Source organism: Caretta caretta, chromosome 1, assembly GCF_965140235.1.
Source record: "Caretta caretta isolate rCarCar2 chromosome 1, rCarCar1.hap1, whole genome shotgun sequence".
In the NCBI taxonomy this organism is placed as follows: domain Eukaryota; kingdom Metazoa; phylum Chordata; order Testudines; family Cheloniidae; genus Caretta; species Caretta caretta.
Window position 1 is genome coordinate 55,274,742 of NC_134206.1, and position 24,910 is coordinate 55,299,651.

General features: G+C 43.9%; 1 protein-coding gene across 1 annotated transcript in view; it reads right to left on the reverse strand.

Moving 5' to 3' along the window:
• LHFPL6 (LHFPL tetraspan subfamily member 6) overlaps positions 1-22,809 on the reverse strand; it is a 219,053-nt gene extending 196,244 nt beyond the window's left edge. The window contains exons 1-2 of the mRNA XM_048848541.2: positions 22,203-22,809; positions 19,704-20,273 (exon numbers count right to left, since the gene is read on the reverse strand). Of these exons, the coding sequence (XP_048704498.1) occupies positions 19,704-20,088 (385 nt within the window). The 5' untranslated portion in view covers positions 20,089-20,273; positions 22,203-22,809. The remainder of the gene's footprint in view (positions 1-19,703; positions 20,274-22,202) is intronic.
• Positions 22,810-24,910: the final 2,101 nt, after the last annotated feature.

Genomic DNA, 24,910 nt, shown 5'->3' on the forward strand with positions numbered 1-24,910 from the left:
AGTTCCCAAACCAGATGGGGAAATACGTTTTTGCGTGGACTACCGTAAGCTAAATGCTGTAACTCGCCCAGACAACTATCCAATGCCACGCACAGATGAACTATTAGAGAAACTGGGACGGGCCCAGTTCATCTCTACCTTGGACTTAACCAAGGGGTACTGGCAGGTACCGCTAGATGAATCTGCCAAGGAAAGGTCAGCCTTCATCACACATCTCGGGCTGTATGAAATTAATGTACTCCCTTTCGGGCTGCAAAATGCACCCGCCACTTTCCAAAGACTTGTAGATGGTCTCCTAGCGGGATTAGGAGAATATGCAGTCGCCTACCTTGATGACGTGGCCATATTTTCGGATTCCTGGGCAGACCACCTGGAACATCTACAAAAAGTCCTTGAGCGCATAAGGGAGGCAGGACTAACTGTTAAGGCTAAGAAGTGTCAAATAGGCCTAAACAGAGTGACTTCCCTTGGACACCAGGTGGGTCAAGGAACTATCAGCCCCCTACAGGCCAAAGTGGATGCTATCCAAAAGTGGCCTGTCCCAAAGTCAAAGAAACAGGTTCAATCCTTCTTAGGCTTGGCTGGTTATTACAGACGATTTGTACCGCACTACAGCCAAATCGCTCCCCCACTGACAGACCTAACCAAAAAGAAACAGCCAAATGCTGTTCAGTGGACCGGAAAGTGTCAGAAGGCCTTTAACAAGCTTAAAGCGACACTCATGTCTGACCCTGTACTAAGGGCCCCAGACTTTGACAAACCGTTCCTAGTAACCACAGATGCGTCCGAGCATGGTGTGGGAGCAGTTTTAATGCAGAAAGGACCTGATCAAGAATTCCACCCTGTAGTGTTTCTCAGCAAAAAACTATCTGAGAGGGAAAGCAACTGGTCAGTCACTGAAAAAGAATGTTATGCCATTGTCTATGCTCTGGAAAAGCTACGCCCATATGTTTGGGGACGGCGTTTCCACCTGCAAACCGACCATGCTGCACTAAAGTGGCTTCACACCGTCAAGGAAACTAACAAAAAACTTCTTCGGTGGAGTTTAGCTCTCCAAGATTTTGATTTCGACATCCGACACATCTCAGGAGCTTCTAACAAAGTGGCTGATGCACTCTCCCGTGAAAGTTTCCCAGAATCAACTGGTTAAAATCGTCCTTGAGATGTGGAAAATATTGTTAATCTTTATGTACTTGGTAGTATATTTAGAGATGCATGTGTCTTATTAACTCTGTTTTTCCTAGAGCTCCAGGAAGAAATCCCAGCCAGTGTTTCACCCTAGCTGAGATTTGGGGGGCGTGTCATAAATATAAAGGGAAGGGTAAACCCCTTTGAAATCCCTCCTGGCCAGGGGAAAGCTCCTCTCACCTGTAAAGGGTTAAGAAGCTAAAGGTAACCTCGCCTGCACCTGACCAAAATGACCAATGAGGAGACAAGATACTTTCAAAAGCTGGGAGGAGGGAGAGAAACAAAGGGTCTGTGTCTGTCTGTATGCTGGTTTCTGCCAGGGATAGACCAGGAATGGAGTCTTAGAACTTTTAGTAAGTAATCTAGCTAGGTATGTGTTAGATTATGATTTCTTTAAATGGCTGAGAAAAGAATTGTGCTGAATAGAATAACTATTTTTGTCTGTGTATCTTTTTTGTAACTTAAGGTTTTGTCTAGAGGGGTTCTCTATGTTTTTGAATCTAATTACCCTGTAAGATATCTACCATCCTGGTTTTACAGGGGGGATTTCTTTATTTCTATTTACTTCTATTTTTATTAAAAGTCTTCTTGTAAAAAACTGAATGCTTTTTCATTGTTCTCAGATCCAAGGGTTTGGGTCTGTGGTCACCTATGCAAATTGGTGAGGCTTTTTATCCAACATTTCCCAGGAAAGGGGGGGTGCAAGTGTTGGGAGGATTGTTCATTGTTCTTAAGATCCAAGGGTCTGGGTCTGTAGTCACCTAGGCAAATTGGTGAGGCTTTTTACCAAACCTTGTCCAGGAAGTGGGGTGCAAGGTTTTGGGAAGTATTTTGGGGGGAAAGACGCGTCCAAACAGCTCTTCCCCAGTAACCAGTATTAGTTTGGTGGTGGTAGCGGCCATTCCAAGGATAACGGGTGTAATATTTTGTACCTTGGGGAAGTTTTGACCTAAGCTGGTAAAGATAAGCTTAGGAGGTTTTTCATGCAGGTCCCCACATCTGTACCCTAGAGTTCAGAGTGGGGGAGGAACCTTGACACAAGCCAAGAAAAAAAAAAAATCTGAGCGAAGTTTCTAAGCACTTTGCAGCACTTTGATATCCACAAATGATCTACCATCCTTGCAGATTGGGAATGGAGGACTTTGCATTCAGGTGCCCTCATTTAGAATTGCTTAATTACTAGGAGGTGTCCTCCATTTTGAAAAGGTCCACAAGGACACTCAGATCCAAAAAATAAACTAAAATAAAAATAATCACAAAGTATAATACCACCTGAAAACTACAGCTGGCTTTCTGTTAGCTCTCCATTGAATCACACAAAGAATGTGTAATTTACATGTCCACCAGGGACAATTATGATCTATTTACAGACATACACTATCGGGTCTTCCCTTGGAGACCAGGAGGAGTGATTTAACAATGCTGCATTTTATTCCTGCTTTAGGGTTTCATTTTATAAGAACAAATAAAAGCACAATTTCTTAAAAAACTCATCCCACTTTATCTGACTGCACAGTAGATTTGCCATGAATTGTATTCAAACAGCCTCTCAATCACTCTGAATTTACAATCTTTTGAAATGTGTAAAGATTACCATTGGCTTTTTTAATTTATTTTTTACAGAAACTTATTCAGGTATCTTATCTTTATTACAAAGAGAGACTGAAAAGTCTAAAATCACAACCAAGTGTAAATTTTGACTATCCTTGTGAAGGCAATTGAAGTGAAAGCATTTGCACGCTAAGCTTCATTGACTAAGAATATTCTGAGTTTGTATATTTGAAGGAGGCTGCTTATCTGAACTGTTTCAAGAGATTATTTTACATCTTTAAAATATAGAGTATAAAATATTAACATTTTAAAGTGAGAAGGTTTCCAAGCAACTTATTAAGTGAATGGAGTATTGCACCCATTTGGGCCAGATTCTAAAATGGTGTAAATCCGCTACTCTGATTAACGCCAGCCGGGAGTTTGATCCACAGAGCAGTTAGTTTGACAGACCCCTCTTTCAAAGCCAAATTACATTCTGTATTTCAGTGGGCTATTTCTAAATGGGTTGGTTATATGTTCACCTTTATCAGCATGATAACAAGGCTACACAGCTTTGAGTTCTGATTCATTTCACCTTGACACCTATAGAAATGTCAAGTATTAACCTGTATTTCGATTCCAAAATATTAATCACCATCTGTATATGGATGTGTGTATGTGCACATGCATCAAACACACAGCCTGTCACAGTCCGTAACCTAACTGTTCTTTTTGTCTTTCCTGAAAAACAATAAGGACCGAGATCATCTTGGAACAATACAAAGCCTCTACTAAACTTGTACTAGAATTATAAGGTATATGCAGCATAATTTCTGCATTTTCAAATATCCCCTTATATTATTGGTTCTTACAGGGCTGTCACCAAGCACAAGTGTAAAACATTTTATATACCTTATAGAAAGGATTAGCTGTCTATGATAAAGCTGCCTGTGATGAGGTGAATAGATCCTTCAAGGGAATGGATACTAAAGGGTTAAAAAGGGGAGCAATCATCTCCCCAGCTGTAGCCTAGAGGCAGGCTAAGGACAGCAAGGATAAAAGGCTGCAGCCCAGCTAGACCAGGGTGGCTGCTGGAAGACAGAAAGCCACAGTGAGGAAGTGCCATAAGGTAAGAGTGGAGGAAGTTGCCTGGAGAAACCACTTGTCCACCAGAAGGGACTGGAGAAGATTACCAGGCAGGAGGTACTTATAAGCCCCTGAGACAGGCAACAGCCCAGGGAAAGAGCAGATTTAAACAAACTCCCTCATTTCTCCACCCAGGGTCCCTGAGCAGGGAACCAAAGGAGAAGGTGGGCCTGGGTCCCTCTAGCACCTCCTGTAGGGATGAGGTAGAGGCTGCGAAGAACCCTGTCCCTGGCTGGGAACAATAACAGGAATACTGGACATTGCCTTTGTGTTCCTGCTTTAACTTACTTTATTTCTGCCCTGTTAAAGAAAAAAGGGAAGAAACCTGTAAAGGAGGCAGCACCAGAAAGTGGTTTAGGAGAGGCCCGGAGCCAAAGGCCCAAACTCCTGGCACTATTGAATGAAGGCCCTCTAAAGGGGCAGGCAGAACTTTGGTTGGGGCCAGACTCCTTTCAGTCCTGAAAGAGGAGAGACACAAGTAACCTAGCCACAGGACTGAAGTTACAGATGAAATCTGATGGATATAGGTTCCATCCCTGAACCAACTCAGGGAAACCGAGGCAGGGAAAACTGCAGTTCTGCAGCAGACTGCCAGAGGGTGCTACAGGGCTTCAGCCCTCCAGTTACACTGCCTAATTGAACGCAAGTACGAGATGATCCCTTGCGGTCCCTTTTTAATAAAGCATCCAAAATTATACTAGCTGTGAAATACATAAAGATCAAGACTCATGTTCCAGGACATAAACCAATCGTTAACGACACAAGCTAAGAAGAACCTTCCTCCATCGCTGTATTATTGCAAAACTGTCTGCTGTGCAGGATCTACACCTTACTCTGAAGCATCTGGTATTGACAATGCCAGAGAAGAGTATTACCTTAGGCACCAGCTTGTTTCTTTGTGAGTGGATGCTCCATCCCCGCTTTGCCCCTACTCCGCCCCTTCTCCCAAAGCCCCACCCTCGCTCTGCCTCTTCCCGTCCCCACTCTGCCCCCTCCCTGAGGCCCTGCCCCCGCCCTGCCTCATCCCATCCCCACTCCCACTCCCTCCCCCCAGCACTTCCCACCCACCATCAAGCAGCTGATCGGCTTGACCCACCCAGCAACTGGTCCACGAGTGGCTGCGGGGTGCTGAGCACCCATTATTTTTTTCCTGTGGAGTCGGCACCGGTGGGAATTACTATGACCCAATATGACACTTTCTATGTCCCTACTTTCTGTTTAGCAGGAGAGGTATAGTGCCTGTTAGCTGTGTCTGAATTCATACTGATGTCACACGTAGTCAATCTGTAAACAGAGTATTTCTAGCTCATCTATTTCAATCTGCAGCCAAAAGCCTGCCCATCAAAACCCTGGTTCAGAAAGCTGAAGTGGCTGAAAAAAAGCATTTGGGCCAGAACTTCAGCTAGTGTAAATCAACACAGCTCCACAGATTTCAGTCTATGCCGATTTTCAGTAGCTGAGCATCTGGGGTACCTTGTTTCAAAGTGGCCTAGTTTCTGTGGCAATCATAGTAAAATTCTTCCTTTCTTCTTTGGAACACCTCAAGCTGCTCCTTTCTCATGAACTGCAGCTATTGCATGCAGAGTAAATGTAATCATCCCAAACCACACTCAAAACGGTCTCCCACACGCAGAGCTGAGTGGCCCTTTCCTGCAGTAAACCCCAGGAGGCTTACCTCATGGATTTACATCAGTGGTGGGCAACCTGCGGTCAGGATAATCCGCTGGCGGGCCCGCAAGACAGTGTTTACATTGACCATCCACAGGCACGGCCGCCTGCAGCTCCCAATTTACCCACTGAAAATGAGGACCCTTTATATTGTCTCCAGTAAGTTATCCCCAAATCACTAATCGCTTTGGCTAATGTAAGACCAGGAGCCTAACCTTAAGCATACATTTTTGAAAACTTGGACCTATGTCTTGCTAAAGAAGCTCATATCCAGTCGCCATCCAGCAAAACCGCAGGTTACAGTTTCAGAAAAGTCTGACCCACAATAACAAAGAAATGTGTTGGCTCAGTATATTCTATTCCACTTGAAAGAAAAAATGCCATTATCCCTAAGGAAATAAAATTTTCAGACTCCGTATAGTACTTTACTCTGCAAGTATGACAAAGTGTTCAGTGTTCAAACAAGTGTTCAAAATCAATGATATCAACCTTTAGGCCGTTTATTTATCTACGCCCCTTGAAATAAGGGACAAGATGCTCAGTTACTGAAAAAAGCAGAAGCTTCTTTATATTTTATTTTACCATCACAAGCAAAAAAACTCTTTGGAAGCTGAAACAACTTCCTATTCATTCGTTTTTACACAGTGATGCAATCATAGCTGAATCTGCTTTCCAAACCTGCTCAGCAAAATTATTATTGTGCAAGTGCTTTGTAAAAAGCACAATTGCCTGAAATTACACTAGAGTCAAATATTGATTAAAAAAAAAGTGCCACACACGGAATGAAAACTAACTGCTGTGAAACTTAATGAAACCCACTGAGTACCAAGGACACAGGCAGCCAAACTGAATTTAAAAAGGTGTCAGGAAGGGGGGCTCTATAATCAAACTAGCCACTAGGGTAGATGAGATAAGCAGAGTAACTTTTCTCTGCCGTGAGATCAAAACAGAATGTAATTCTTATGCATGAGATGAAAAGTTAAAATATCCTCCAGACTTCCTGTGTTCATAGATCAGATCCCAGGGCTTAGTGCACAATATAGAATTTGCCTTGCCTAGTTTAAGGTTTGTCACAGCTCTTTCAGGTCACTGAATGCACCACAGAAGCGCTCCTTCCTGACATAATTTTTATTTCATTCTGTTATGGAAAAGACGAACAAACCGGAGTTCTTGACAGTTCAGCACAAGTTAGCTGCAGCCCCACACTCAAATGTGCTGACGTGGTGAGTGAATTCAGACTGCGTTACTGCCAGCGAAGCATAAAAAATAAAATAAGATAATCAGAAACTAATGGCCGCCATTCAAGGGAGGGCTCATTGCTCACAAAATGAGTGATTTGCAAAGCAGCGCTCCATTATAAAACATTAATAAATAATTCTACTGTATGTTCAGTAGATAGGATCTTTCATCTCAAAGGAGACTGAAACATATTAAAAAGTAAGGGCCCAGGCCTGCGAACACTTACACCGGTGTAGAACTTTATTCAAGGGAGCAGTCCCATTGAACACCAATGGCACAAAGGGGCAGAAAAGCTGTACAGTCCTTTGGGTAGTGTTATTTGCTGGTGTAACTTCTTAGAGCATCCCCAAGGCTGCTCTGATTTACTCTAGGGGAATGAGCTGGCCTGTAGCAGTGCTGGAAATCAGGGGAGCACAAAGGTGACATACATCCTATTTTGCCTCACCCTTCATAGCTTGGCCATATCTGAGAATTCGGCCGCAAGGCCTGATTCTAGTTTATACTAGTGTTACTCCACTGGGGTTTCCACCAGTGTGAGCTCATAGCCCAGTAACTCAGATTCTGCTGGCAGTGACACTGGTGTAAATCTGGAGTAACTCATCTGAAGTCAAGCTGAAAGCATGTGTTTCTGAATGGCTCTGTAAAACTCTACAGATAGGATTAGTTCATTTGTCACACCAATCTTCAGTGCAGCCACCTCTCATGAGATTTAGTGTTTGCCTTACAGTCCCTGCCCTGAAGTCAGGGGTTTGCATGAAAATCTCAGCCTTTTCGTGCAACCTCTAAATTTCCAGCCCTCGGAGTTATAGCGAAAAACATGAATCCTACAGGCTCAAAATCCAGAAGGCAAATATAAAGAACCCCAATTTACCATTTTTTAAGACAATCCTGTAATCTTGAGGGGCCAATTTAATGGTTTTGAATGCTTGGGATTGGCAATACAGACCTTTACACAAGTATTGCTTTATTTCGAGTGATGTGTGAGATAATGAGTCCCCAGGAATGGGGAGCAAAGCTAATGACTGCCATGAGAGCTAAGATCTGAGCAGATGTAGGACTAAAACTGCACACTACAAATGATTTAAAAGACTTGAAAACTTATAATTATTATTGTACTACAACAGTATCAGGAGTCCACCTTGCACTGAACATAGTGGCTGGAAGTGCCTGGTTACTTATATTTATAATACATTAAACTATATAAACCTGCCCCAACATGATAGATTTAAAAAAAAAAAATCTAAACCACACAAATCAAAATCATAAAACTAACATAACATTTGCAAGCTATCTTGCATATCCCTTTCCACCACCTTTTACCTGTTTTGTCTTTTAACTGCAACATTTCTGGGGCAGTGACTGTCTCTTACTCTATGTGCAGTGCCTTGCACAATGGGGCCCTGATCTCAGTTGGAGCACCTAGGTTGTACTGTGAGATAAATTAATAATATAAAAATAAATAACTGTGGACTGAACTGCAAATTTGCATAGGCAGATGTATAAACCTCCAAACATCACTTCATGACTTTTAAAGCTTGTAAAAGTATTACAGTGTTTGGGGGGTGCCTATTAAACATAGGGTTTAACCTCCTTTATGTCCTGAGTAAACCAAAGTACCGTCAAATTCACTCACACATACTCACGAAGGTCCCCTAGCAGAATGCATTGCTACCCAAAGTATCTGCAACCCTTTTAATCTGAATGCTTTTAAAAAACACTTTGGATAATAGGAGTTCCACTATATTGTGGCCAAACTGAGTTGCCCATGGTGTTCTAAATATCAAGTTCATTCTCTTTTAAAAAACCTTAGTCCCAAATTGGCTTTCAGTAGCTCCAGCCACAGACAAAAGCCCAAACTTGTGAAGAAGTCAGAAAGCACACTTTCTTTGGAAACCTCAGGGCTATTTCTTGTACTCTACTGCATAAGCAGGTTTCATACCCTTTCACTGAGAGCTTTATTTTGGAAGCAGCTTTTATCATTCCAGACTGATCATTCATGGCTTTATCTCAAATCCTTTATCCTTAGAGCAAGGGAGAAACTCCATATCCCTTTGCATTGATTAGAAAACCATTCTTCTGGAATTAACAATGCCACTTTATAGTACAAAGGCATCTTTATTCAGGGACAATACCAGACAACTGAACTGTCAGATTGCAAAGGAAAGGTCAAATCTTTACATTACCACAGCAACGATACAGAATGTTTATTGGGGCAGTGCATTTCTTTTGCATTCTCTCTTGAGGATTTTGGTTCATGTAACAAGAAATAAGAGTGTCTTATAATAATTTTTTTTAAGTTTATATATTATATATTTATGAGATTTCCATGAAATTCCTACAAACTAGTAGTAAGTTCAGTTAAAGATTTTCTCTGTCAGCCCAGCAGTAAATTTTACTTACAAATCAATATTCAAAATAGTCAGTTATAATAAAAAAAACACTTTCAGGCATCTACTGCTCAATCCTGCAAGGCGCCCAGCACTCTGGCCTTGAACCAGCAAAGCACTTAAGCACATGCTAAGTACATGAATGGTCCCACTGAAGTTAAAGTTAAGCACATGAGCATGCAGGATCAGGGTCTAAGGGTCTATCCTGAAAAATTCTGTGCACCATCTCGAAGAAGCTGAGCACCCTTGAGTCTCATTACCTTCAGTAGGAATTGACAATGTTGAGGAACTGCCAGGTTTGAACCATAAGGCCTCCTCCTTCTTCCACTGAAGTTGAAGAATTTTGTCATTGACTTCAACAGGAGCCCACCCTGAGTGATGTATCAAAGGAAAGCACAGTTGGGGGGGTGGGCGGGAGAGAGCCTAGTTCTGCTCTGTTACACCAGTGCAAGTTAGTGGCAACTCCTCTGAAGTAAAAGGAGTTACATCAGTATAAGCAATGTAAATGAGATCAGACTCAAGTCCATGGCATCATGGGAAGCCCATGGCATAATCTGACAATGTCAGGTTTGTTGATTGTGTGCAACTTTTCATGCCTAAGCTAAAGAAACAAAACTATGTGAAGTGACTGGTAGGGGACTGTCATAGACCATTATGGCAACATTGTCACTCTGGTCTGCGAGGTCACATGACTGCAAAGTTAGCCCTTCCTTCCTGTGTGACTTCTAGTTTCTAAATGAGGTCAAACCCCTTCCTTATTTGCCAAGCCATATGAAAACAACTGCACTGCTAGTCTGCAAGCCATGTGTCTGACCTCACCTTCATGATTAAGGAGGTAGAAGAGGTTTTCATGAGACCTGTGAAAACCAAAGCCCCCAGCTCAGATGGTAAAAGGAGGTATATACAGAGAAGTAATAGGAGGACATTAAGTAAAGGAAAATGTAGGCTAAATATCAGAAAAAAACATTTCTAATGGAATTCCTATTAGACTGTCTCCCAAAGGAAGTGAGAAAAGTCCCATTAAGAAGTCATTTAAAACTGGATTGGACAAAGCCCTGGAAAATGTGCTGTCGGGAACAATCCTGCACTGTCTGTAGGACTTGGGCACATGATCTCATTGCTAATTGGAAAATACTGCAACATTTCAGTGACTAAGTGAAATTTCCAATAACATTCAAACACCTAAATGTGTTCAGGAAGCAAAACGAGCTGAGTCTTTCCACACAGAAACAAAATTACTAACTCTGGGCCAAATTTCTTCTCTCATTTACTCCAACACAAATGCAGAGTAATTCCACTGATTTAACTGGAATTGCTCCAGATTTACACCACAGCACAGGAGCATAGAATTTTCCCAACTCCTTCCAATTAATTTTAATTTAAACGGTTGAGATTTTAAAAGCTTGAACATGGAATATTTTCTATAATCTTTATTTCAGAATAAATTTTCTTACCATGTAATTCTCTATCATTGCTCTTGGGGCTTGATCCAGCAGAATATTTTGGTAGCTTTCTGAACAACGTAAGCTCCAATCAAGCTTTGAATGCTGGGTCTGCAGTAGGCCAACCCTTCCAGGACCCTGTCTAGCTTCTATACTATGGGCTTGCACAGCCCACCAAAGTTCTTACAACCCCAGGCCAGCAAAGCATTAACTCATGAGTGAGTGGGGCTATTCAGGTGAGTAACTGTGCACCATTGTGAGTAAGGGGTTCAAAATCTGGTCCTAAGCGCTTTGCTGGATGGGGTTCTAGGGCTGGAATGTAACCTCCAAAAAGAACGGTACTATAATACCTATAAATGTGATTATGTCCCAGATTGACAAAATTTACAGAGACCCCTCTTGATAGAATCACTGGGCCAAATTCTCTTGGCATAACTCAAACTTGGGCCTGACTTCAATGGAGCAATGCTGATCTATGCCAGCTGAGTATCCGGCCCCCAGTCTCCATTAATGTGAATCAGTGTCTCGCTCAAAGGTTTTCATAAGTATGACAAATGAGCCCTTTCATTTGACTTCGTTTTACAAGACAGCAAGGCCTAGTGATGGGCTGAGCATGAGATTCATTGTGTGCTAAGAACTCCTGATTCTTGGTCTGATGCCCTTTTGGCTTTGAACAAGTCACTTGGCATATCAGTGACTCAGCTTCTCCATCTGTAAAATGGAAATAATACATCCTTATGAACCTCAGTTCTCCTGAAGATTAATTAGTTAATGTTTGTAAAACCCTTTGAAATGTAAAGCCCCATGCAAGTTCTAAGTATTGTTACTCTCCAGTATGAAAAAGGAGCTAAAAAATGAGAAAAACAAGCATTTCTATATATAAATAAAACAGCACTCAGAGTTTTCTTTAGATTAAAAAGTCTGGTCTTAATGCAAAATTCTGCTTAAACTCCAAGCAGCTGCAACAATAATCAAAACATCACACAGTACTTTTATATTCAACATCAACAGCAAAGAAAGGAGAAGGAAAGCAACTCTTCCCAATATTTTAGCAGCATCATTCTTTTTTGGAGGGTTTTTTGTTTCGTTTTTTGTGCGTGTCAGCATTTCCATTATATGCATGCTTTCCAGAGGCTTATAATCTGACTTTTAAAAATTTGCTCCAGGCTGAAATTTGGCATGCATGGAATTTTTCTCCTTACTTAGCTGAAGCTTACTGTAGTAGTAGAAATTGCTGCAAAAATAGCACACTTCACTGTAAACAAATGAATACATACCCATTAAGAAAAAGAAAAGGAGTACTTGTGGCACCTTAGAGACTAAAATTTATTTGAGCATAAGCTTTCATGAGCTACAGCTCACTTCATCGGATGCATTCAGTGGCCACTGAATGCATCCGATGAAGTGAGCTGTAGCTCACGAAAGCTTATGCTCAAATAAATTTGTTAGTCTCTAAGGTGCCACTAGTACTCCTTTTCTTTTTGCGAATACAGACTAACACGGCTGTCACTCTGATACCCATTAACATCTCTTTCAGTTACATTCATCTTTGGAACCATTCTCAATTTAGGTGAGTATTCCAACTAAACAGCCTCAACACTTTGGGACAGCTGGTGTAAACTGTCATAATTCCACTGGCTTCAACGGAGTGAGGACAATTTACAGCAGCTGAGGATCTGCTCCTTTCTCTTTCAGCTGACTAAAGCAGGAAGACAGAAGGTTTAGGCCAACAAAATGGATCAAATTTAGAGGGGAGTGTGAGTCTAAGTGACAACTGGAGAGTCTACATTTATATTTTTTTCTGACCCATATAAGTGTATGTTAACTTAGACTCCCTTACAGGCATATTCAGTGGGCCAGGCTCAGAGGTAATATTAAGAGGGGAGAATTACACTTGGCTAAGGGTGTGTGTGTGTGTAAGAGAGGTGAAATTGATGTAATCTACACACTAAGGGAGCCCACAAGTTGTAAATTACATCATCTTAGACTTGCTTCTGGATTTGTCCAACTGTCCTTAAATTGTCACTTTTGCAAGCATACAGCAGGGGATCTTATTACCTAATGTTCTACCATATGGGCTGCAAAATCTGCTCAGGATGGCATTGCCTTTTGTGTCTTTCCTTTTATCATGTCTTTCCACAACAACCACCTTACTTATGGCCTGACTGATCCTGCATTGCCTGTAAAGGCAAAACTCTCATTGCAGTCAATGGGTTTTGTTCTGTACTGTGTTCCATTATTGTAGGCAGCTGCACCTGTGTAAAGTTGGCGTAAAATGGGCATTAAACATTACCACTAGTGACCAAAGTGGCTGGCTCTGCAAGCCGAGACGTAATAGCCAGGAGTTCTGAAGCAAAGCTAAAAAGGGGTGTGGTCTGCACAAATATACACTGCACTCTGTCTCTGGATGGCTGCCTATATAAAACAGGTGGGGCAGCTGGAATGAACTGGAGCAGCTGTGAGGCCACTCTTAATTGAAGCATAAAGCTACTGTACAGACATTCTACTTGGTAACATCAACCAATGCCACACTTCTCGTTTGCCTCAATGTTGATGTCTTCTGGCACAGGCGCCAACTTTCTCATTTCCCTGGGGGTGCTCAAACTCTGCTCCGCCCCAGGTCCTGCCACCACCCTACCTCTTTCCACCCCTGCCCTGCCTCTTCCTGCCCTGCTCTACTCCCTTCCACTCCCCCGAGCATGCCCCACCCTCGCTCCGCCTCCTCCCCCTCAGCGCCTCCTGCCCACTGCTGAACTGCTGATCTGTGGCAGTTGGGAGGTGCTGGGAGGGAGGGGAAAGAGCTGATCCACAAGGCCACCAGTGGGTGCTGGGCACTCACGCAGTCAGCACCTATGTCTTCTGGGGAGGCACAAGTTCCTTTCCATGCTTTCGTCTTTGTACGGTGGGGGGAAGGGGGTGTAAAAGATGTAGTTTGTCTTTGTGTAACAAGGATGATCACCCAAACCCATGAGAAAGTCACTGAGGTCTCCTATCTGACAGAAAATGGGAGAGAGGAAAAAGTGGCAAAACACCTTCTGTGATTATTGTCTGTAGGGTTCTCAACTAGAGCAGGCCATAATATGGAAATCCCTTCCTGTCAAAAATTGTCACGGTTTTTTGGAAGGGGTGGGGAGAATTGCAGATTGTGCCAAAAAGTCAAAAATGCAAAAATGTATTGCACAAAGGGATTTCCAGAAAAATTCCACTTAGAGACAAGTGAAATGGATTTTTTTGGCTTGCCATCTTCTTATCTGGAAGCCTCTTGTCAATTTCACTGTATCCCAGCAGGCAGAGACTGAAGTGGACAAGAGCCTTCCAGCTAGGCAGCCTGAGAGCCACTATTTCAATTTTGCTGATGGAAAACTTTAAATTTTTTTTTTTTAATTAAAATGTTCCCATTGAAAATTTTGATTTTGAAAAAAGAGTGTTTTCAATCAGACAATAATTACGGTGGAAAATTCCCAAACAGCTCTATCCTCCACATCCAGCCAATGCTTGTCAAGAGCAGGCAAGGATCTGTGCAGGCTAATACATGACTATTGCCCCAGCACAAGGTATGAGGAACTTTACAGTGGCTTTTCCAGAGGGTTATTTTTCTTCTGAAGATGTTTTCAGAATTTACCTTAGAAACTGCTTCAGCCTGTTTTCCATATAGCCAAATGTTCCAAATTCCCCAAGCTACAATAAAAGGGCTATCAGTTCATGGGTTACAGTAGCTGCTGGTGTAGACACAAAGGAATGAAGAGAGAGAAATAGGGGCAAGAGCAGGTCTGCAAGGCCTGCTCATTTGGCTCCTCCCATTGCCAAAAGGAATTCCTGTCGGAACTTATGGAATTCTGGTGTAAAAACTACTGGAGAATCAAGACAGTGCAACCTAGTCAGTTACATCAGATTTACCTACAGAAAATCAACTCACTTTTCAGATGCATAACAAACTGGGAGGTTCTACTGACCACTTCTGAATTTTGATTTTATGAAATTACTATGTCATGAAAGCCTATATGTATGTGGATCCCCCATGAGTTAGCAGGCTTGTGTCATGTCTCTTCCAGGCCCAAGACAATGGTGAATGATCACTATTCAGTGATCAGTTATTCAAAGTAAAACACCTTGGGATAATAGGTTTGCTCTGCCTGGAAGAAGACACTTTCTCCTCTTTTCTGAAGGAATGGGCGGGTTGAAAGTAATGGAAAATTACCAAAAGGCAGAACAAAAGAAGTAGGTGACCCCACCAGGAGTCTATAAAGGGACTCACAAGGGGGAATGAGAGGAGACAGAGCCATCTTGCACTACAAACATTAAGATGCAGGTAGCTGCTGCAGGGGCAAGGTAGGCAACGGGGTGGAGGACTCTGCCCGCCTGCCAGAATACAGATGATTTCTCAAGGGAAGGATGAGCTAATGAGGGACATTGTGTGCAGAAGGTTTTATTGTTTGGTGTGATCTGTATTCTCCTGTGCTTTACATGATGAAATATAAAGAGCATAAAGTTTGATAAATTGAACAAAGTAAGAGTGAGTGACTGAGAGAGAGAGACCTTCACAAATACGTGTGCCCCTGAGGGAGTTCAAATGGTAAACCAGAAGCATCATACCTTGGGGGTGGAGTTCTGGGGGAGGGTGTGTTTGAGTACTGGGAATCTGAAGGGTCAGCCAGCAGGGGTAGGTGGTTGGACAGCAGAGGGGGAATGCCAGATAGAAGGTCCGGGCCCTGTGAGCATGCGTAAGGTTGGGGCCGTGGCTGGACTCCGTTCAGGCTCCAGGAGCTTGAAACACCTTTGGCAATTCAGAGTTCAAAGGCTTGGAGTCCCTTTGGCATTCCTAGTGGACAGCCAAAAAGGGTTGCTCGCCAGGACCTGTGACAACATGCATCAATTAAGACCAATGGATTTAATTCAGAGATATGTCAAAGATGGTGGGTAATCATTTCACTCACTCCTGAATATGGCTCAACATAGAGTCAAAGAGAGTTTTGCTTAAGTAAGAGCCGATTTCAGTCCTTCTCTTTTGTGTGCCAACCCTTTTTATGAAGTCACCTTGCTAGCATAATGGTCTTTAAATTTACAGTATGTGAAATACTTGTATCTTTTGCTACACTGCTTGTAATAACACTGGGTAACCTTTCAGTTCATTTTCCTTTTAATTTGATTGCTCTTCATTCAAAGAGTGAAATTATTCATCACATTAGTATGTCATATCTACCAAATTGCGAAGAAAAGAAAAGAGGATCGATAATTAGAGTACAGTTTGCTGTAGACTTGTTAAACTTTACTTTTTGCCAATCATGCTCTTTACTTTTTGCCAATCAAGTCATACCTTTCAATACAGTCTATTATAGGTACATGATATGTTTCTCAATCTTCCAAACATTCACAGTAAACCAGCTAGATACATTGCACTTACTGTTCTCAGTGAAGACTGTATGCATCTACATAACTGTGCCCTCAAGAGGTTATAAACAGTATAACTTTCACATTGGTTATCAGTACTCAGAAGCAATACAGCAAAAGTGCTTGTAAAGTATCAGCTACAGCAGTGGTTCTCCAAGCTGGTCCGCCGCTTGTTCAGGGAAAGCCCCTGGCGGGCCAGACCGGTTTACCTGCCGCGTCCGCAGGTTCAGCCGATCGCAGCTCCCAGTGGCCGCGGTTCACCGTTCCAGGCCAACGGGGGCTGCGGGAAGCGGCGCGGGCCAAGGGACGTGCTGGCCGCCCTTCCTGCAGCTCCCATTGGCCTGGAGCGGCGAACCGCGGCCAGTGGGAGCCACGATCAGCCGAACCTGCGGACGCAGCAGGTAAACAAACCGGCCTGGCCCGCCAGGGGCTTTCCCTGCACAAGCAGCGGACCAGCTTGGAGAACCACTGGGCTACAGCAGTAGCAGCTCTCAAACTATGGTCTATGGGCCACTGATGGTCAACAGAGAACTGGCTGGCCAAATGGTGCTGGCTCCTTTTCCTTGTTTCTGGCAGCTAATTGCATAAGAAGAAACTAAATATACATTAAACACTTTCCTAATGTTACTTTTCCATGTAAGCAATTGTTGTAATTGCTGCAGTGATATCGTAAATAGGATGGAAAGTGGTTCATGTGATTGAGAATGGGAGGGAAGAGTCCACAAGGCAATCTCTGTGTTAAGACTGAAAAAGTTAAAGAACCCCAGAGCATAGTATCCTAGTATTGTTTTAAAATATATACAGACCCCACTCTCAGGATCCTCTGAAACCGTAAATGAGCCTCTTTAATGCCTAACAAACCAATTTCTAAACAGCTGTTCCTAGTCTGTGGCGTTTGCAGTTTCATACAAGTTCTACCATTCATTTTTTAGGAGAGGACTTGGTTTACAATAAGCACCCATGAGTAACTGACTCTTGGTTTCCACAAACAGCAACAACTCTGTGAAACCCCACCTGTAAAACCTTAGCACCATTTCACTAGGGAAGGCTTAGCTGGTTTTACGCAGGGGTTACTCCACTGACCTCCCTGGAGTTACTCCTGATTTGCACTCAGGTGAGAGGAGAATCAGGCCCTGTGTCTACGAGTGCCCACCCACATCATCTCAATAGCAGAGAAAAAGCCTCTAATACCAGAGCAGGACAATCAGATCAATTTGTCAATATTGGCCCCCTCCCAACCTCTGTATCCGAACTGTATAGTGTTCTCACCTGCCCTTATGTCTCCCACTACAAGACATTTGGCCAGTTAGTTTATTCACCCAAGTTAGTGCATTTTAAAACACTTAGTGCCCATAACTGTCGTACCTATCAAAACCCATGAGCTAGAAAATCTATTGTTTTTATGTTTGTGTTTAACGTCAGTTAAAATTCTTTTACATTCAAACACTCCCCCTGAGTTGTTGACAGTAGACACAACAAGTGTGCTGATGCAGGAGAATCAGAAGGTGAAAGCATCTATAAACAGAAAGTGAAACTGACTGACCTAGAATTACTGCCAAACTGAGTGAACAGCAAAAAATAATCAAACAGCATAAAACTGTTAACATACTTTTCCTTTCAATAATCTAGGTTTTGATTAGTAATATATATGTAGAGTAATAGTAAAGTTTTGGGGGAGGAAATTGGGATAAATCTTCAGCTGGTGTAAATCAGCATAGCTCCATTGTCCTTAAGACTATGAAGCTATGCAGCTTTACACCAGCTAAGGATCTGACCCATGTTCTTTACCTTGACAGCGTCCCTTTAACTTGTCTAAGTTACTGACCCACCACACCCTCCCCCACCCCTAATGTCTTAAGTTGTTTTATGTACCTTCAGAAGTTATGGTTTCTCAATTAGTTCATTTCTTGCGCATTTTACAGCATTGCTGCGCGATATTAGGGATAACCCTAAAACCCAGTAGAGGAGGAAATTACACATGCTGTGTAAATAATTTCTGAACCATAAGTAAAGCTCTCTGTGATTTTCGTTTCGTATCACAAGTTCACTGATCTTTTGGATTGCACCGACTGAAAATAAACTCTGAACACTTATGTCCACCCCTCCGTGGAAAACTGTATTGCAGTCTATGCTGGAAAATTCCGTTGGCTTGCACTGTAACCTTAAGGATGCCTCTTCCCTCATCACATTTGATTCCAAGTCTCCATCAGCAGTCAGAGAGGGGTGGCATACTTACAGCACAAGACAAAGCCACAAAGATTTGTGAGTTTTCCACTCCTCCTGTTCCCCTTCCCTCAATATTGACAGTGGAGGTTGTCATATTTCACTAGCATGGTTGTAATCAGACGCAGGAGCAGCCCGGCCGGCAAGCCTGCAGAAAGGGGGAGTGCTGCCACAAAAAATGGATCAACTAAAATTAAAATCATCTGATCAGAGACAAATTGAAAACAGAAAACAGTGGCTAAAAAGCAAGCAGGAGTGAAGCCTTTGTGGTGGGTGGAAGTGAAAATAACCAGTCTGAGTGGGATCACACATATTAATTATTTAATCAAATATCTCTCCATCTTTCTGCCTGCGGGTGGGGGAGAGGGTGGAATTTCATGACAAAGTGGGCTTTTGGAACCGTACGTTAGCGTCACAATTCTCTCTCAAGGCGTTGCTATTTTCTTCCAGATTGTGAGCCATATTAAATACAGAAATGCCTGTAGGTCAACCAGCAGACAGAAGGCTGAAGTAACAGTGTCAGTTTATTTCTGAGTATAGAAATTACTTCAAAGCTTTGGGTCAGATTCTCAGCTGAGGTAAATGAGCTCCTTAATGAAGCTATAACTTACACTAGCTGAGGCCAAGGCCCAGATAGTCTTCCTTTCCTTTCCCCTGATTTTCAACTTTAAACTGTGTAGTGCAGTCTTGTTTGCAGTGATACACTTAAAAATTTATTTCCACTTCGTTATTGTGTGAGCCCTGTTTGGAGGGGAGGGAATTACAAGTCCCAATGAAGCACACAACTATGCTTTCTGAATTTGCACTCCTAGAAATGGCTATCACAGGACATGTGAAACATTGCAGCTGTGACGGTTTCTGCACTGAATGCCACTGAAATACACAACCTCACTATAAATAGTACAGCCTAAAATCTCATTCATCTGAATGGTTATTCAAGAGGAAAGTGTTGCTGAAACATATGCAATGCTCCAGCACCACTTACAACAATACAGTGATGATTTACTCTGAAAAATGACTCTATAAGCATAGCATTGTGGGGTTCCAAGTTTAATATCTCAGGAACTTTGAGGTCAAATTTGATCTCAATCTATAAGAAAAAAAATTTCCCCTTAACTGTCAGCACTGCAAACTCCACCTAGAACCTGAGAGTCAAGCTGTATTCTTTCTGGCTTTGGATCACTTTATTCTGAAATAAAGATTCTCCAGTTGGAATCTGGGGTTTGACCCTGCAGTTGGATCCAAGTGGGTACACCCATGTCCTGATGCAGTGGGGGCTTACAATTTAATTGTACTCTCACAACCTAATAATAGTTTTAAGTGATTTAATGCAGCATACTTTCTGAAAGGTTAAATGCCAGCCTGGCAGGAACTTCAGTACATGAGAATGAACAAGGTTGACTGCAACTTGCAGAGGTGCTATCGTAAGAATGGAGAAAATAATGCAGTCACTGTACAAGCACAGTACAGGAATCAGAAGTTTGTGACTTACCTCCCAGGAACTGGATGCCCCCTGCTACCCGGCCCACAGTTCTGGAGATGAGCTCGGACACACAGCAGCCCATGAGTGCAGTCAGCGCCACCAAAAGGAGGAGGCCACAGCCCAGCCCTGTCACCACGGTGCAGATCCTCCACTCAGCACTTGGGATGGCCTGGAAGGATGCGTAGCGACCACACTGCTCTACCATCACTGTAGTCTGGCGGCTCTCATCCCGCACTGGATAGGAACACCTCCGGAAAGTGCCAAAGGACACTGACTTCTCCAGCTGAGACCCCAACAGCCAGTAGGGCATAAAGAATCCTATGCAGGAGGCAGCAGCGCAGAGGAAGGAGAGAAGTGCCCATATCATCCCAGTGCAAGTAAGGCTGGATGCCATTTTTTTTACTCACAACCAATAACGGTAGCAATAAGGAGAGAGGGACTGCGTGTGTGTGTGTATGCGTTAGTTTGGGGAGATTTATGAGTAACCCAGAATCTTTCAGTCCCGGTCAATCCTCAGCCTAGTAAAAACTTGAATCCTAAAGGCCATGACGCTCTCTTCTGTCATGAAGATGAAGGTCCCTGGTTAAATCATAACAAGGAGGAAAATAAAAATTCAATAATATTAAACTAATAAAATAAATAATAATCAGTTTCACTCTCTGTAGTGCTTTTCTTCCAAGAATCTCAAAGCAATGAGACACTGTTCACATAAATCACACTTCTACCTCAAAATGTTTTCCCTATTAATATTACAAATAGTATCTAGAATTGCCACAATGGACAGATGAGAGAATAAATATTCCATTTTGTTTACTATGTTCATTTGCCAGCACTGTATAGCCAGTTTCAATGTCCCTCTCCCCCCCCCCACCCCATGTAGTAAGTTAGTCAATCATTTTCCTCTGTTGTTTGTGTTGGTCTTTCACACAGCAGCAACAGGGGAAAGGAAAACATGTATTTAATCCTTACCAGTTGGTTCCCTGATCCTGCAAAGACTTACACATGCTTAAGTTTATGCATTCAGTGGGACAACTCACATTAAAGTTAAGTATCTGAATAAGTCTTTGCAGGATTGAGGCCCTTGGGAAGTTACATAAGTAGTATTGAAACATCTAATTAACAGATGAGTAAAATGAGACATCAAGAGGTTAAAATTTTGTCAAAAATGGCCAGGGATTTTTGGTGCATCAGTGCTCAGGTGCCCGAAAGGAGACACCTTGTGCCTGATTTACAGAGATGCTAAGCATCCACAATTCCAACTATAGTCAATGACAGCTGCAGACATATTAGTACCAAATAATCCCAAATTGAGTACCCAAAATCTGTGCTGCTTAAAAGAAGCAGCCACATTTAAAATTTTGCTTGCAAGTGACTTGCTAAAGATCACTCAGCAAGACCTGAGGAACACAGCCTGGCTCCCAGCCTCCTTCTCTGACAATTACATATTTCTAACCTAGCACTGTAGCATCCTCCCACTTCCGATTACAGTACAGAACTAATCACTACTCTCCAAAAGTTAGAGGAATATTTTTTTAAATCCACAATGGATCATTAAGTCTGAATCCAATAGCATTTGTATGGTTATGATCATTTCTCACAGTTGCTGCCAAATGAATTCTGACAGCTATTTACTTTTTTTTTTTGGCTACATGCCAAGTCAGTGAATTCACTTCATGTTCAGGCAATAAAATTAATACTGCATTTTTACCAGCAGGGAATGTAGGAAACGGTCTTAAAATGAAATGAACCATGCAGACCACATTAAAGTTTGTTTACTTTTTTAATTTATTTAAGAAAAATAATCCTCTGCCATGAAGCTTATTTTCTGGCAGAAGAGTATGTCTGTATGTATTTGTACCCATCATCTGAATGTATTCACATCACCTCTGACCTACAAAAGACCAAAAACGTAGGAGGAAAACCTAGAAAGTGGTGCACAAGGTATCCTGTCTCCTCTGTGTCTCTTTAGGTGGTAGGCTCTTTGGACCAGAGGTTGTCCTTTCTTTGTGGCTGATGCAGTCCACATCACACTAGCTCGATGATGATAATTAACAACATACAGGTAGATCACAGTGCTTAATTCCCCCCCCCCCCCGATTATTAGGAAAGATCACGTGCTTTAAAATAAAGGACAATATGGAGACTTTGGTGGTAAAGTGCCAGATGCTACTCCCTGTGAAGTGAACAGCAAAGCTCCCATTGACTTCAACGGGAGCAGGATCTCGCCCTAGGAAGGTCTGCTTTCATTCATAGCCTGACTCGCTAGTTTAAAAAAACAAACCTATGTTGCACTGTACTTTTTGCGTGCGGAACAATGTACCCAACATGTCAGTGTCAACTTGAAATCTGACCCCGTCCAGCCTGCAAGAAGCTACAAAGTCTCCGAAGCCCTTTCTGCTCCGGGGGGTTTGGCAGAACCGCTCTCCCATTCCCACGCACGCTGCCCCGCGAAACTTGCCAGCACGAGTTCCTGTAGCGGAGCCCCCGCGTTGAGAAGACCCCCGTTACCTGGTTCACGTGGCAGCGCGGCGAAGCCCGGGCGAGCTGGAGGCAGGGATGAGCCAGGTCCGGTCTGCCTGCCGGGGGAAGTTGCCCTTGTCAGGTGAGAAGGTGCCGGGCACAAGGCAGCCGCCCGACGGCCAACTCCCAGTCCGGCGGAGGCGCTCAGCCAGCCGCGCCGCTCCCAGCTGCAGCGGGGCAGGCAGCCGCGGCGATGCTCCGCGGGGCTGGAAAGGCACCGGCCAGCCAGCAGCGCTCAGCAGCGGGGAGGGGGGCAGCCCGCGGGCCGGGAGAGGCGGGTCCTGACCCGCTGTGCCAAGGGCTCGCTCGGATCCTCCGGCTCCCAGACGCGCGGGGAACTCCCCCTCCGGCAGCGGCGCAGGGCGGACGGGGCTGGCGGAGCCAGGCGGGGGCGGTGCGGGGCAGGGAGGCTCGCGTGGCCCCTGCTCCGGCCCCCCGCGCCCGGGCGCTGCCGGCAGGGGGCTGTGTGGGCGCAGGGAGGCGGCCGGCTGGCGCTGCCACGCAATGGGCTTCAAGGCGGGCAGGGCGCGCGGCTGCTTTCCCCTCCCACCGCCTCCTGCTCACCGGGCGGGACCCCGCCGCAGGCTCAGCAATTGCGGGGCTGGCCGGGACATTCTTGGAGCCTGAGAGGCTTGTGGGGGGGGGGAGGCGGCACAGGCAAGGGGGTGTCAAACTCCCCCTTGAAGCATCAGCCCCGCCCAGGCTCCGCCCTCCCAAAGACCCTTCAAGGGGGAGGGGGGACGATGAGCGGGGAGAAGGGGATGGATACGTGAGCTGAGGAATAGCAGAGAAAGTTACATTGCAGTGGGGCCTGCTGCTGCCTGGGTGCCTTGGATTGTGTCTCTTCCGGGGGGAGGCTTGTTCCCAACAGGGAGGCGGACAGGGAGAGCTGGAGGCGCACAAGCCAGCCGCAGAGAGGAGGAAAGGATCGGAGAGGGGTAAAGGCTGCAGTCCTTAAATGGAAGAAGATGGGCTGAGGACAGCTGTATGGTGGTGGGGAGAGGGGGTGCAGCCGAGGCTCCAGCATGTTGATCAGGGCAGTTTGGGAGCTGCTTTGCAGGGAGGAGAAATGTGGCAAGGGCGTGAGGAGCCACCGGAGGAGGCAGGGTGGGAGTTTAGCTAATGGTGCTGCAGCAGCCTCACAGGGCTGGGATAGGTTATGCCAAGGGCTGGGGTAGCAACATTTTCCTAAAGTGTCTCCAGGGGGAAGGGGTTTTTGCAAACTTTTTTTTCTTTTTTTTAATTCACTGAGAATAAAAAAATTCCTGCTTTGTTTTGTTTTTTCCTAGCTTGAGTAAGTTTTTTTCAGACAGAAGAAACTTCGATGCCAGGATTAAATCACATCTGCAGCAGAAATGCAAAATTTCCCTCCTAGCGTTTCTTTTTCAATCCTGGAACACGGCTTGGGATCTAAGTACTAATCATGAATATTATTGATGTTAAATGAAAGAAATGCCATGTTCAGAATTAGATCACAGACCTGCTATGCTGGCAATTTTTTTTTAAAATTTTTTTTGGTAAGACTCTTTTTACAAACAGCAAAGTTTTAAAATCAGAGTAGTGTCAAGCTTGTTTATTTCTCAAGAGAGATAAAAGCAAGCTTTAATATGTATGGAAATAATGGCCTTTCATCATACAATTCAAAAGTGCATTTTGTAAGGGACATTGTATCAAGGAGAAATAGGAGGAGTCGGTTTAGTGGGTAAGAACAAGATACTGGAAATCAGGGCTATTCTTTTTTTAATGTGTTATTTGTATTACAGTAGTACCATCGGGGGAGGAATAGTTCAGTGGTTTGAGCATGGGCTTGCTACACCCAGGGTTGTGAGTTCAATCCTTGAGGGGACTATTTAGGGATCTGGATTGGTCCTGCTTTGAGCAGGGGGTTGGACTAGATGACCTTCCGAGGTCCCTTCCAGTCCTGATATTCTATGATTAAGAGACCTTGACCAAGAGCAGGATTCTTTTGTTCTAGGCATGGTACAGACTGTCTCTGACCCAAAGAGTGTTCAGTCTGATATACAGGAGGTCAGACTAGATGATATACAGGCCCCTTTTGGCCTTAAACTGTGAGCCTCGATTTCAGAAGAACACAGACACATGCTTAAGTTTAAGCATCTGCTTAAGTGCTTTGCTAACTAGACAAGAGAGGCAAAGGAAATGTTGTTACTCTCATTTTACAGAGAGTGAACTGATGCACAAAGAGATCAGATGACTTTTCCAGGATGTCTGTGGCAGAGCCAGGAGTTGAATCCAGAAATGCAGAATCCCAGTCCAGTGTCTTATGGGCAAGACCATCCTGCCTTTTGGTTCTAGCCCTGGCTCTGCCGCTGACTTTCTTTGTGACACTGCACCAGTCAGTTCAAATGCATTCCTTCAATGAGTTGATAGAGCAATTCCTGACAAGCAAGGAAAATCTCCACAACAACTGGGAGGAGGGATAGTTCAGTGGTTTGAGTGCTGGCCCGTTAAACCTGGGGTTGTGAGTTCAATCCTTGACAGGGCCATTTAGGGATCTGGGGCAAAAATAAGGGACAGTACTTGGTCTTGGTGTGAAGATGGGGGGGGCCCCACAGGTCTCTCTTTTTGTCAGCCCGCCCTGCCGGGGCAGTCCTCCTCGGTGCCCACCTTTCATATGTTACAGTCACAAGTAAAGGTTTAACAACCAAGCCCAAAGACTCGGGTTCAGTCCAGGC